Raw genomic sequence first — 14,587 nt, 5'->3', positions numbered from 1 at the left:
GTTGATTTATACATTGTTGATGAAGGTAAGGAAAACAGATTCACCTAAAGCCGAAAGACTGGAGACGTTCATTCCTTTCGGAATGGCAGTCCAAGAATTGTGCGATCATTTAGAAGCCGCAGGCCTTCATGATCATCTCGTAAATCCCGTTCTAATTCAAATCCCATTCGGAGAATGGGTGCAATTTAAGTGTCATTCAGATCACGCGACGCTTCGAACATTTGCCGATTTTACTGCGAAGATCGTTTCGGAAGCCAGTGAAGTCACTCTTATTGTTGATACAAAGTCCCATACACCACATAAGATGGAAAAATCGAAAGTGAAGGAGAAGGGTTTCATACATGCGCATAATGGAAGTGGCGGCAGCAACATTAAGCCGCGACAATCTGTTTCGTGTCAGATTTGCAAAACCGATGGACATCGCGTGAGAAACTGTGACGAATACCGTCACATGAGCAGCGCAGAGCGTATAAGATTAAAGGATAAGTATAATCTGTGCGAGCGATGCCTAAATGGCCACGATGGATGGTGCAAATTCAAGATCACGTGTAATGTTGGAAATTGCCGCGATCATCATCACCCGTTGATTCATCGCTATCAATCGATACCAGAGACATTAAGAAACCAGACGGGTGATAATGCTGAACAGCATCATGCTCATGATACGGGAAAACGTTCAGTGATTTTTCGGATTGTTCCAGTAACTCTTTATTATCGTCAAACAACCGTGTCCACTCTTGCTTATTTAGACGAGGGCTCTTCGATGACGTTAATTGAGAAGGAAATCGTTGACGAACTGGGAGCTATCGACACACCGCAACCGCTAACTTTGCAATGGACGGGAAACATCGTTCGTACGGAGCACACATCGGTATGTTTATCTCTACAAATATCTGGTAACGGTGAGAAAAAACAGCTGGCATTGAACGAAGTTCGAACGGTGAATAAACTGTATTTACCAAAACAAAGGATGGACTTTGAAGAGGTAGTCCGCCACTATTCTCACTTGAAAGGATTGTATGCAGCCGAGCAAGTCGGAGATGAGCCAAGAATCCTCATAGGCCTGAGCAATATGCATTTATTAGCCCCGATAGAGTCTCGTATAGGAAAAATTAATGAGCCGGTCGCAGTACAATCGCATCTTGGATGGACGATTTATGGTCCGAGCGGCAGTTCCCCAAAAAAAGAATTTCTCGGATGTCATCATGGACATACGAACCAGCAACTACATAACTTGATGCGCGAGTACTTCATGGTGGAAGAAGCGGGAATTACTGTGAACCAGTTGCCGGAATCCGATGACGATCGTCGGGCAAACGAACTTCTACAGCGTACGACTGTACGAGTAGGTAGGCACTTCGAGACAGGCCTATTATGGAAACAGGATGACGTTCAATTACCGGATAGTTTTCAAATGGCGCTGAGCCGTATGATTAGCCTTGAACGGTGCCTCCAGAAGAATCCGGCTCTCAACGTAGCTGTACGGCAGCTCATAGAAGACTATCTGACAAAAGGGTATGCCCACAGAGCTACTTCTGAAGAGCTTTCTCTGGCAAATTCGAATCGAGCTTGGTACTTGCCACTCAGTGTTGTTGTACATCCAAAAAAAACCCGACAAAGTGCGTCTCGTGTGGGATGCGGCAGCGAAGGTCAAAGGCACGTCGCTAAATTCTATGCTTTTAGTCGGTCCGGATCTCTTAACATCCTTGCCGGCTGTAATCCAGCAATTCCGTGAACGGTCGGTGGCATTCAGCGCAGATATCCGCGAAATGTGCCACCAAATTCGGATCACGGAGGTAGATAAACACGCTCAACGGTTTTTATTTCGATCACATCCCTCGGACCCCCCGGAGGTGTATATAATGGACGTGGCTACTTTCGGTGCCGTCTGTTCTCCAGCGTCGGCACCATTTATAAAAAACCTTAATGCGTCTCAACATTCAGATCGCTTCCCGAGTGCAGCCAAAGCTATCATCCATCGACATTATGTCGATGATTACCTCGACAGTACTGATACGGTGACGGAGGCGATAGAACGTGCGAAACAAGTTCGGTATGTTCATAGTCAGGCAGGTTTCACTATCCGGAACTGGATCTCCAATTCGGCCATCTTCGATCAAGCCTTGGATGATGTGAAAAAAGAAGAAGGGATCCCATTGTACGACCGTAAAGATAAAGCGACCGAACGAGTACTGGGAATTATATGGCGACCGAAGGAAGACGCTTTTACTTTCTCTCTCAGTTTTCATAGTGATTCACAACCGTACATCGCGGAAGGCAAGCGGCCGACTAAAAGGATCGCTCTCCGTTGCGTGATGAGTTTATTTGATCCGCTTGGGTTGTTGGCGCCGTTCACTGTGCATGGAAAGATGCTGCTACAAAAGCTCTGGCGTACCGGTTGTAATTGGGATCAGGAAATGGACGATGAATGCTTTGCGAACTGGTCGCGATGGATGAAGGTACTCCCGATAGTTGAACGGTTGAGAATTCCACGCTGTTATCTACGGGGAGCATCCCACGAAGCTTATCATACTTTACAGCTTCACGTATTCGTTGACGCAAGCGAAGAAGCATATGGCGCTACAGCATATTTTCGAATAGCAACTTCTGAAGGTCCACGATGTTCACTTGTCATGGTAAAGACTAAAGTCGCCCCATTAAAGCAATTGTCCATCCCACGAATGGAACTACAAGGAGCAGTTCTGGGGGTGCGTCTGCTAAATATCGTCGAGGCTAACCACGAGTTGAAGATCCTAAAACGCGTGCTCTGGACCGATTCAATGAACGTCTTGTCCTGGATCCGGTCGGATCAGAGGAAATACAAACCTTTTGTGGCGTTTAGAATCGGAGAAATTTTGCAGGAGACAAAAATCGATGAGTGGCGCTGGTTGCCTTCCAGAGCGAATATCGCGGATATTCTCACCAAATGGGGAAAAGGCATTTCCCTAGATTCTGATGGAACCTGGTTTAATGGAGCGCAATTGTTACAGACCCCAGAGGACAGATGGCCGATGCAGAATCTACCACTACCTAACACAAGAGAAGAACTACGAGTATGCCATATGTTTCACACGGAAGTAGTTGAAGAGCCATTGATAGATGCTTCTCGTATATCTCGCTGGCTCGTGCTGCTGCGTACGGTGTGCTGCGTTTATCGATTCATTTCCAACTGTCGGCGCAAATCGCGTGGATTGACCATCGAGGTGCTTCCCGATATATCGGAGATAATGCTACGGCTGGTGTTACGTCCACAGCTTTCTGTTACGGTTCCATTGAAACAACATGAGTATCATCTGGCAGAAATTGTACTTTGGAAAATCGCGCAGCTCAAAGGTTTCGCTTGCGAGGTTAAAACACTTTCAAAAAATCGCCAACTACCCAAAGAGGAATGGGCACTTATTGAAAAGGGCAGTATCATTTATCGTTGCGCCCCTTTTTTGGACGAATTCGGAGTATTACGGGTGGAAGGTCGAACGAAAAACGCAGAAGTCATACCATATGATACACGGTATCCTATCGTTTTGCCGAAGGATCATGAAATAACAAACCGTTTACTGGAATATTACCACCGTCGATACGGTCACGCCAACCGAGAGACGGTATTCAATGAAGTTCGACAAAGATTTTTCATTCCGAAACTTCGATCGCGTATAACTAATGTTATGAAAAGCTGTCAGTTTTGCAAGATTACTAAATGTCGGCCTCTGCCCCCGAGGATGGCGCCGCTTCCAGATTATTTTGGTCCTGTGGAAGTCACCGTCGAAAGGCGCGTCGAGAAGAGGTGGATAGTGCTTTTTACATGCCTCGCAGTCCGTGCTGTCCATTTGGAGGTATCGCCATGTATTATGGCCATTCGAAGGTTCGTTGTACGCAGGGGTCCTCCAATTGCAATATTTTCGGATAACGGCACTAATCTGAAAGCTGCAAACAAAGAGCTTCAGAAGCAAATTCGTCAGATTGATACAGCTTGTGCCAACGTGTTTACCAATGCAAGGACACGGTGGAGCTTCAATCCGCCATCTGCTCCCCATATGGGTGGCATATGGGAACGCATGGTGCGGACCGTCAAATCGACCATGTCAACATTGAGTAAAGGCTACAGGATGAGCGACGAGATATTATTAACAGTGATCGCTGAAGCCGAAGAGATAGTGAACTGTCGGCCTCTGGTTTACATACCACAAGATTCATCGGATTCTGAAGCCATCACGCCAAATCATTTCCTTCGGAAAGGCGTGTCTGAACTGACAATGCCTCACATTGGACCGACTAGTCATGCTGAGGCTTTACGGAGCACATACAAACAATCACAGTACGTTGCAGATGAGATGTGGAAACGATGGCTGCGAGAATACGTTCCTTCGCTGAATCGGACCAGTAAATGGTTGGAGGAGAGCAGACCATTGAAAGTAGGCGATCTTGTGTTCATCACTGATGACCTCAATCGTAACGGATGGGTGCGTGGACAAGTCGACCAGATCATCACAGGCAAGGACGGTCGTGTACGACAGGCGATGGTACGTACAGCTGGTGGAATATACCGCCGACCAGTGACCAAGCTGGCACTGATTGAAATTATGTGTACTGGTAAATCTCCACCGGAAGCAGGTTCCGGGAAGATCTACGGGCCGGGGAAGTGTTAAAACCACTGATGACGAACGACGTCGACATACCCAAACGGGACTAACCGTTATTAAACCGAAAGAAGGTAAGATGAAGGTAGAAGATTTGACAGCGAAAAAGCAAGTTGATAGAAACAGGAAGAGGAATGAGATACAGTTATATTGGATAGATAGAAGTGAAAGGTTATAAGTTAGACCGACAGTGAGAGAAAAGTGGAAGATTTTTGGTTAATCTACATACGTTGAATTATACTGAATTTATTGTAAGTTGATTTAAATTTTATATTGTACACTAGATATTTACAAACCTTACTTACATACTGCAAGCGTAGGCAGAAATATCTAGTGTCGAGCAGGTTTGCTCGAATTGATGAAAGGAACTAAATCTGTAAGTAACCGATTGAATTGGTTGAAACGCGATTAATGCAAAATAAATATTATTTTCAGTTTGAGCTGAATCACAAGAACTGCTTCAAAATTTATTTTTCTACTGCCTACCGAAACAATATAGCGTTATTAGAGCGTTTGAAGGACGAAATTTAAAAAAAACGGCCTCATTTGAAGAAGAAAAAAGTTTTGTTTCATCAAGACAATGCACCGTGTCACAAGTCGATGAAAACCATGCTGAAATCGAACGAATTGGGCTTCGAATTGCTCCCTCATCCACCGTGTTCTCCAGATTTGGCCCCCAGTGACTTTTTCCTGTTCTCAGACCTCTAGAGAATGCTCGCTGGTAAAAAATTTAGAAGCAATGAAGAGGTAATCGCTGAAACTGAGGCCTATTTTGAGACGAAGGACAAATCGTACTACAAAAATGGTATCGAAAAGTTGGAAGATCGCTATAATCGCTGTATCGCCTCTGATGGCAATTATGTTGAATAATAAAAACGAATTTTGCCAAAAAAATGTGTGTTTCTATTAAACGATACGAACTTTTCAGCCGAACTGTTACCATACCGTTTCAAATCGAAGGTAGTAGAACATATATTTATCGATGATCATGAAATTTCTACAAATTACATAAAAATTTTATTTCCAACCCATGGAAATAAGACGTTGCGGATGTTTAGAAATATATAAAAACAATTCAAGTTCGTTATTGAATCACGACCAAGGCAACAAATATCTCTGGCTCTTTAAGTTGCTACCCACACACAAAAAACAAACATAGGAAGTATATAAACAGTTACTACTTGAGTTTGATCTACCTACATTACTACAAAAGACAGCAAAGCAAATTTTCTTCAACAGACCTATAAAGACACTGATGAAGAACACAAAAAGTGTTTCGAAATACCGATATCCGGTCGTTCACTATTACGTTAGTATCGTAACGAAATAGTTTTTGATGTGGAACACATCTTTATTTTCTATATAGTGGTGCAAATCAGAAACTCAAGAAAAACTACACGTAGAAATGTGGTCAGGTTTTAAACACTTACAGCTCAGTCTATTTTGTATCAATTATTAATATTATTTCATCATTTGATAGGAAATATTTCTACGTTTCGATTTGAATGTATCAACCCACGTATTTTCATTTATATATGAATGAAATTTTGATTAGTAGCGAGCAGTGTCCTATTTTGTCTGCTAAAAATCTCCGGCATACCGGATTTCCCTGCCATAGACGATGGTTTTGAAGGAGTAAGCGAAGAATCAAAGAGAGAGCATCGCTTTGATTGGTCAATCGATGCAAAAGTAAAGCTGTTGGAAGCACGCGAATCTATAAATAGAAGCGAAATTAAAGCTAACGTTTCAGTCCTACTCGTAGCACGCTAGAGGTAGGTTGCTGCTAGACAGCAAGACAAAAACGTGCCATAAACCGCAGAGGCCAGTTGTTAGCGAAAAACCGTGTGGCTCGCTGTGCGTATTGCATTTCTCTACATGCTCTCTCGTAAATGTGTAAAATGAGTTTTGATTTTTTCGGTTACAAGTTTGACTACATCATATAAAATCCGAAAAAGCTACTGCTTGTTTGGCAGCCTTGCTGAGCCGATTTTATTTCTCTCTCATGTTTCGTTACCAGAATACAAGAGCAGAAAAAAATGGAGCCGCCATAGAAATGGACTTACCATTACAAAAATAACATTCACTTCATTTTTATCGCGACAACATATATGTTTTTATGCACTAATCGCATCTAAACTAAATTATCTAAACATTGTCAGGATAGATTTTGTCGTGAATACGACTTACTTTACTATGGGGCGCCTTTTCAAAATTAACCATATGGAAGAATGGGCAGAACTTAATCGTGAATATCTCGACTTGTACTAATGACAGCAACCCAATTCTTTCACTATTTCATCAAAAATATGATCAGGAAATTGGGTAAATATTTTGAACATTGTGAGATAACCACAAACAACTCAAAAATTAAGTTTTCTGAAAATTTCAAAACAACGCGGAAATCTCTTTACTTTTGCTTGGGTTTTTCGCGCAAGGACGACGATTTTAAGGTAGTCAGGCACATATCTTCAACTGAACGTTATAAAAGGGGAACCGTGGTCGAAAATCAATCATTTCTTCTTGTGCGTTGGATGGAAGCAGACGTCGGGGCGAGAAGACGCATTCAAACAGCGACATCGGAGGGCGCACCTTCTGTGTGGTTAAAATCCTCAAACGCTCAGGTCTTAGTTCTCATTTGCCTTCCGATCGTCAAGGCGAGAATACGCATTAAACCACTTTCGCATCATTTGGCACTGCGTGCGGATGTGTCGGTTTGTACGCAAAGCTTATTTTCAATTCAAGCAATAACGATTGCATCAGCTGCTGGTGCTTTGCATTAGGAAGAAAGAAAACAAGAAACGAAAAGTGGACAACATTATATAAAATCAACCGTTCCAATGGCTGTAAACGTTGTTATCTATTAAGATTACTTCTTTGCAAATCGAAGGTAAAAATCATCAGTTTAGTGAAAATTCAAAATAATTTGGTCCTTCTAAAAGGCAGAAATGAATCCTGTACAGCATCTTGATAGTTTCTTTCAATGCAATATGCTAATCAGAAGTAAGATAATCGACCTCAAAAATTGGTTAAAAATTTTAGTAGTGAAAAGGGGAAAAGTTTCGCAATTCACACAATCGATCAACTATCAATTCGAATTCGAAAGTGTAAAGAAATCGTGTCAGTGTTATTCGTATTCATGACATCCAGTTATGTCTCTGACATTATACACCTGTATTTTTTTGATCCATGCTTTTGAAGGCGAGATATTCAATGAACAAGTTGAATGTTGCCGTTTAAAACGCCCTAAAACACACTGGCCTCAGCCCTTAATTGGTATGCTCTGATCTTGTGTCATGCAAGCTCGGAATTCCATGTTATGTCGTTTCCCCATGAGCAAATTGACAACTACCACTGGATCAATTTTGAATGCTTAAGATTAATTTTTAATTTATATTAGATGATCTCGATTGATAATGAGAAATAGTTTATCGCTTCAACCGAAATCGCAGAATGGTAGAGAAACTTATAGCTAAAAAAACTACTTGCATAAAAAACTTGAACACAAGCTTGAAGAGAAGCTTAATTATCGAAATCGCAAGTATGTACAAAGATATAATTGCATGCATTTGGGATAATGGTGTAATTTCGTCGGTTATAAAACAAATGCAAATCAAGACAAATGATGTTCGGTGTTGGTTCGGATTGATTCAACTTTTTGATTGTAGATCATTAGAAATTTTGGTTGCCTTGTGCCCCATGTGGGTGATCCTTGTAGTTTTTCATAGTGAAATCTAAAGGAACCTATCATTTCCTTTCTTAAGACGGTTTAGTTTCATTCCACTAACCGCTCAAAAATTTGAATTCCTATATTTTAGTCATCGAATGTCAATTTTTGGTCATAAAGGTTTAATGGAAAAACATCAACAAGTTGTAACTTGACACAAACTTATATTTTCTGTTTCTTTGTGACTGATGTGCACTGAATCTAATCGAAATTCAAATTCAGGAACTTTGTATGACATTACAAGAACTATTATTTGAATCTAAGTTCATGATAATTGGTTTAGTCATCTCCTAGAAAAGTAAGGGCACCAAAATGTTACACACATACAGACTTTGATATAATTTATTAAAAGATGGCTTTTTGGTCAAGTGTTGCTTTAGACAATATTTATTTTCCGTTAAAAGCCGACGTTTCGAAGGAATATACATTCATCTTCAGGGCTATCGTTTTGTGCTGAAGATGAAGGGATATTCCTTCGAAACGTCGACCTTTAACGCAAAATAAAGCCATTGTGCGTACTCGACGAACTGAGTCGAATGGTATAAGGCACTCGTTTCTCCGTTTTCAAAGTGATTGCATTTCTATATGATGAAAGCCGAAGTAATTTGAAGTAATTTTTACTTGTTAATTTGGTTCATGAAATGGTTACAGATGAAGAAGTTTAAAGTTATTTTGAAAATATTAAGTTGAACAAATTTGAACATAATGTCATAGCCTACGAACAAAAATTTGTTGCTCTTACGCTGTACAATCATATTATATTGGTGGTGACTATTTTCATCAAAAATTTGAAGTTTTGTAAATGCTTTTAATTGTTTGTTTTCAAAAAGACTGAAATCGGCATGAAATGCTGATAAATATAAATTATATAAAATTCTAAAAAATTAAAGATTCGTTTTGTTCGTAATTTTACTTTTGTAGTTAGTTTCCGGATTATTAAAAAACCATCGATCTTTATTTACAATATATAGCTTTTTGAAATGCCCAACTGATAATTACATTTTATACAATTATTGTCCACTGTGGTTTTTGAATTAAAACGGTTAAAGAAATGCATTCAAAACTGCTTTTGCCCTTAAGTCAGATTGTTCTCTCCAACCGGGGACTTCTTTACCGACGTCTTATTGTTATAGTTCCATTGTTAACCTCAATTGTTTTAATTTTGTTTGAGCAAAAACTCGCGTTTGAAATGAATAATCGATCTTTTTTCTGGAAAATTGCTTATACAAAAACAAAATGCTAATTGAATCGTTCATCAACTTTCTCGAGAAATCAACGATAATAGATTGATATTGTCTGAGATAACCGAGTGAAAGCGATAAAACATCTTTTATGCCAACATAATTCTCATCGCCAAAGTCGTTGAAGCGACCTTCCCAATTAGATGTCAATTAAAAGAGATAATCAGTGCGTCTTACTCCCAGTGGGCTGCACTTGATTAAGGTGAGAGCTGTTGAGATCTAAGTGGCAAATTTATTATGTTGTTCATTTTGGTCTCATCATAATTTATTAACTGTATTCCAGGGCACAATGCAGATGGTGATGAGATTGCTATAGGAAAGGAATGGAAGAGTTAAAATGAAATATATCTCTTTTACACAATCTTTTCTGCCGTACATGAACCACATTAGTTATGTCAGAACCAAACGATTTTGTTACGTGGAGCTTTTTATAAATTCCAGTAACGATAATTTTAACGAAGTAAGCGTTGGCACTACAGCAGTTTCGACTGATCCGGCATCCAACTCTCAAATATACCACTTCAAATTTAATTACGACATCCACTTCTATTGCAGGCAACTAGTGCACCCGGTAGTTACCTAACTGCAATTAACAATCGAAATAAGCCAATTTCGCCGTTCGGATAATTGTAATATCCTCATAATCCAATCCGCAGCGGAAAACCGATAAATCCCAATCAATGTACACAAACCTTGTTCGCATTTCGCTGCCCGCAGCAACCGTCGGTGGCCAACAACCGGACCAGACACCGGTCCTTGGCGCTGCGCCAGCTGATGTATTTGCCCTTACCAGGTGTAAATTGACTGTACAGAAAGATAATTAAAATTTCGAATTCTACGCGCAACAATGATGTTCACCAATTGTTCCGTTGCAGAATGCGGGTAATGCGGGGGCGGAGGCGGTGTATTAAGTTGGTTCTAATTGGTATTGAAACTAGGTGTTTTGCAAAATCAAAATTCGTTGTCCTGTTTCTCGTTGGCGGTTGGTATTTGCACAACGCAAATCAACCTGCCGAATAAAATTAAATGCTTTTGCTGATTTGTGGACTTTTTGGTAAGCCTGGATTTAATGTTCGTAAAATGTGGTTTAGGGTGTTTCAGGGGATAAAAAAGGAGGTCAGGAATATTTTACGGCCCATAATTAGGCACCGGGTTCTAAAGTTGAAACTTTAACTCACTGGCAGTAAAATCGTAATGAATCCAATGGTTGGAAATCAATTGCTTTTTCGGGCGGGTTTTGAAATGCAGTTTCGGAACGAACTAGGGTTACTAGTAGAATTATGTCACTTGTGAAATTCATAACTTTTTTCTGTGCACAAACAATACAATTCATAACTATTTAACTTTTCAAATGACTACACAATTTTACATTCATACACAGTTTTACAGGCTCCGAATGTAATTTGCACTCGGATAACAAGTGCCGCTATATGGATTTATTTGTATCAATTATTCATCAGCAGATATGGGCTTCTGTGGTTCAGTCGATTAACTGGCGTGCTTTGTGATCTAATGTTTCTCGGTTCAAGTCGCGTTGTTTCTATCGATCTTTTGATTTTTTTTCTTTCATTCGAATTCAAGCCATATATTTTTCAAATCACACAATTTACATATTCTTGAATATAGATTTGTGTGAAATTCGACGCTCCATTTATGTGCATCTAATAAGATGTAAAAACACAGGATTTTTTTGAACTGTGAAGTATTCCCAGAGATGTACGTAATTAGAGTGTCCTGATATTGTCGCGAACAAGCCTTATTCAGTGAATTTAACTTGTTCCACTGATATTATGCTGGCTTTTACCGAACGATCAGTTAACCACTAGCTACTTTTCGAAATTTTCAACAGAAAATGAAAGTTGTATAATTAGTAAATTTAAACAATCACCGAGTACGATCAAAAAATCATGTAAATCATATCAATGAAAATAGCAGACAAACTACGGCCACTTTATAATTTTCAATTGTAAAATTTAATAACCCGAATCGCTTTGTTTGCCCGTCTACTAATAATGACTACCGAATGGAGCAGTTTTAATGTCGATTTAGAAGTTTTTTTACGCTTTTTGTTTCACCCCTTCGAAGTGATGGTATAAAATGTTTAACACACTGCACCCTATAATTCCGGAACCGGAAGTCGGATCCGGATATAATTCACGAATTTCGTATCATCGTATCATCGTTGAGAAATGTGAGTTAGATCCATTTGAGAAAATAGGACCACTATTTCCGGTGCCTCCGGAATCGGGGACCAGAAACCATAATAGCTGGAATCCGTTTTTTTTGTCGTCTACTGATAATGACTAACGAATGGAATAGTTTTGAGACCACACACCAAAAAAAAATTGAATTATGCAGGTGACTTAATCCGACTTACGATGTAATTCATAAAGACCTAATTTGTCAAATGACGGAAAATTTTATTTGTAATGACTTAATGTTAGAAGACCTTGAATTTTACTGGTTTCGACTGTAACTTGCGTTCTGCTAGCAGGTGCGACTGTATGAATTTAAATGCACCTTTTACCATCCAAGGAGATGCATGCTTCGGTGGCTCAGTCGATTAACAGACGTACTTGCGATCCAATGATTCTTGGTTCAAGTCGCGGCGATTGCTATCAGTATTCTATATTTTTTATTTCAATGAATTTCATGTCATGGAGTTTTAAACACAATATTAAATGTTCTTAGTCGTAAATTTGCGTGAGCTGCGACGCTCCATTTATGTGCATCTAATAAGATGTAAAATCACATGATTTTTTTTAAGTGTGCAGTTTAGAAATTTTTTTAAGGGATTGTTCCGTGAGGGTATACAATTTTTAACACACTTTACCCTATAATTCCGAAACCGGAAATCGGATCCTGAAGATATTCAGAAGTATATTTATATAATCATAAAACCGTTAATTTAAATCTATGTTTATAAAAATTGATCACGCCATCTTTAAGAAAAATGAGCACAGATATTTTTATTATTTTGCACATTTTACCCCATAAAAACTTCAAATAAATTCTATGTGATCATAAAACCTTTCATTTGGATCTAAGATTAGAGTGATTTCCGGTTTGGAGTACACGATCACTTTTCTTCGATACTTCCGAAATCTGGAACGTAGGTCCGGTATACCCAAAATCAATGTATTTAGTCATCAACTAATCAAATCTGTCCAATTCAAGAATTATACGGCTACTTGAATGTAATTGATTGAATTTTCCGTGTCATGTCAAGTGAAAATTGGATGAGCGGTCTCCGAGAAAATCGATTGCACGTTTTTAGTTCATTTTGCACATTTCACCCCGTAACTACCGAACTGGAAGTCGGATCCAGATTAAACTCAATAGCAATCTATGGCACTACAAGGTCTTTAATATAAATTTTATAGAAACGAAGCGCTCAAAGCGGCCAAGCTTGCTCTGAACAAGGCTATTCGCGTAAGGAAAAAAGCCTGCTTTGATAACCTGTGTCAGTAAACCAAACCAACTGCCTACAGGATGGTTATGGCCAAAACGAGAGGGGCACTAGCACCCCCTGAACGTAGTCCGGCGAAACTGAAGAGATCATAAGAGTCCTCTTCCCTCACCACGACACGTCTCCGTGGCAGCCAGCACCGCTACCAACAAACGATGTTAGCAGAGTGACAAATGAAGAGTTGTTGTCAGCGACGAGATCACTCGACACTAAGAAAGTCCCCGGGCCAGATGGTATCCCGAACGAGGTTCTAGAGGTTGCTATAACTTCCAAACCGGACATGTTCAGAGAGGTCATGCAGAGATGTCTGGACAAACGCACGTTCCCGGACATTCGGAAAAGGCAGAGATTGGTACTGTTACCGAAACCTGGGAAACCTCCTGGGGACCCGTCGGCATATAGACCAATCTGCCTGATCGACACCACAGGAAAGATCCTGGAGAGAATCATCCTGAATAGGCTAGCCCCGTTCATATAGGAGGTGGGTGGACTGTCCAACGAACAGGAAACTGCAACTAGCGCATCATAAAACAGAGATGATGGTGGTAAACAACAGAAAATCAGAGAAAGAGGCGTCGGCACATGCTGGTGATTGCATGATCCTCTCCAAGAGATCACTGAAACAATTGGGTGTGATACTTGACGACAAACTCAGTTTCGGCAAGCACGTGGAATATGCCTGTTAACATACTTCAATGGCGATAGCGGCGCTATCGCAAAAGATGGCCAATAGATCGCTGGTGCGTTCTAACAAATGCAGGTTACTGGCAGAAGTGGCAGTTTCGATCCTCAGGTACGGCAGCCCGGTATAGGCGTTAGCGCTCCGGGTGGAGCGCAACTCAAAATTGCTGGAGAGCACGCACAGACTGATGTGTCTTCGTGTGATCAGTGCGTACCGGCTGGAGACGCAGCCTGCGTGGTGGCGTGTATGATGCCTATTGGAGTGCTCATCAAGGAGGACGCGGAGTGCTACGATATGCGAAGGGACAGGAACGCCCGTAGGACTGGCAACGCAGCCTCCCTACGCTAGTGACAAAGGAGTGACAAAGCTCAACCAAGGGCAGGTGGACACATCGGCTCATTCCAAGAGTCTCCGGATGGATCGACAGACCCCACGGCGAAGTAAACTTTGGCCTGACGCAGTTCCTCACAGGTCACGGTTGTTTTAGGTGGTACCTCCACAGGTTCGGCCACGCGGCATCTCCTGCTTGCCCTGGCTGCCCAAATGAGCTTGAGACGGCAAAACACGCCCTGTTTGCCTGTTCCCGCTTTGCGACACAAAGGAATGGTCTACTAGATGTATGTGGCAGAGAAACTACATCAGAGAACCTAGTCCAGAGGATGTGCCACAGCGAGAACTGGAACGCAGTGTTGACCGCGACTTCCCAGATCGCGAGCATCTTGCAGCGGAATTGGAGCGCAGAACAACAGGCGGTCGCGACCGCTGGCTGCTGAAGAGGGATCAGCGAACAAGCGTCGGTTCAGGAGATTTTCCGTTGTCGGGGAACTCTCCGTCGGT

At 41.0% G+C, this 14,587-nt stretch overlaps 1 protein-coding gene across 1 annotated transcript; it reads left to right on the top strand.

Moving 5' to 3' along the window:
* Positions 1 to 1,862: 1,862 nt before the first annotated feature.
* On the top strand, positions 1,863 to 4,643 carry LOC131428697 (uncharacterized). The gene has a single exon (XM_058592744.1). The coding sequence runs from the start codon at positions 1,863 to 1,865 to the stop codon at positions 4,641 to 4,643; it is 2,781 nt and encodes a 926-aa protein (XP_058448727.1).
* Positions 4,644 to 14,587: the final 9,944 nt, after the last annotated feature.

Source organism: Malaya genurostris, chromosome 2 (assembly GCF_030247185.1).
Source record: "Malaya genurostris strain Urasoe2022 chromosome 2, Malgen_1.1, whole genome shotgun sequence".
Lineage (NCBI taxonomy): Eukaryota > Metazoa > Arthropoda > Insecta > Diptera > Culicidae > Malaya > Malaya genurostris.
The sequence above is the reverse complement of the archived record's forward strand: the minus strand, read 5'-3'. Positions and strand labels throughout refer to the sequence as shown.

What these genes read in the sequence shown, in the direction of transcription:
- LOC131428697 (XM_058592744.1), top strand. Translation starts at nt 1,863, where the DNA reads ATGGACGTGGCTACTTTCGGTGCCGTCTGTTCTCCAGCGTCGGCACCA.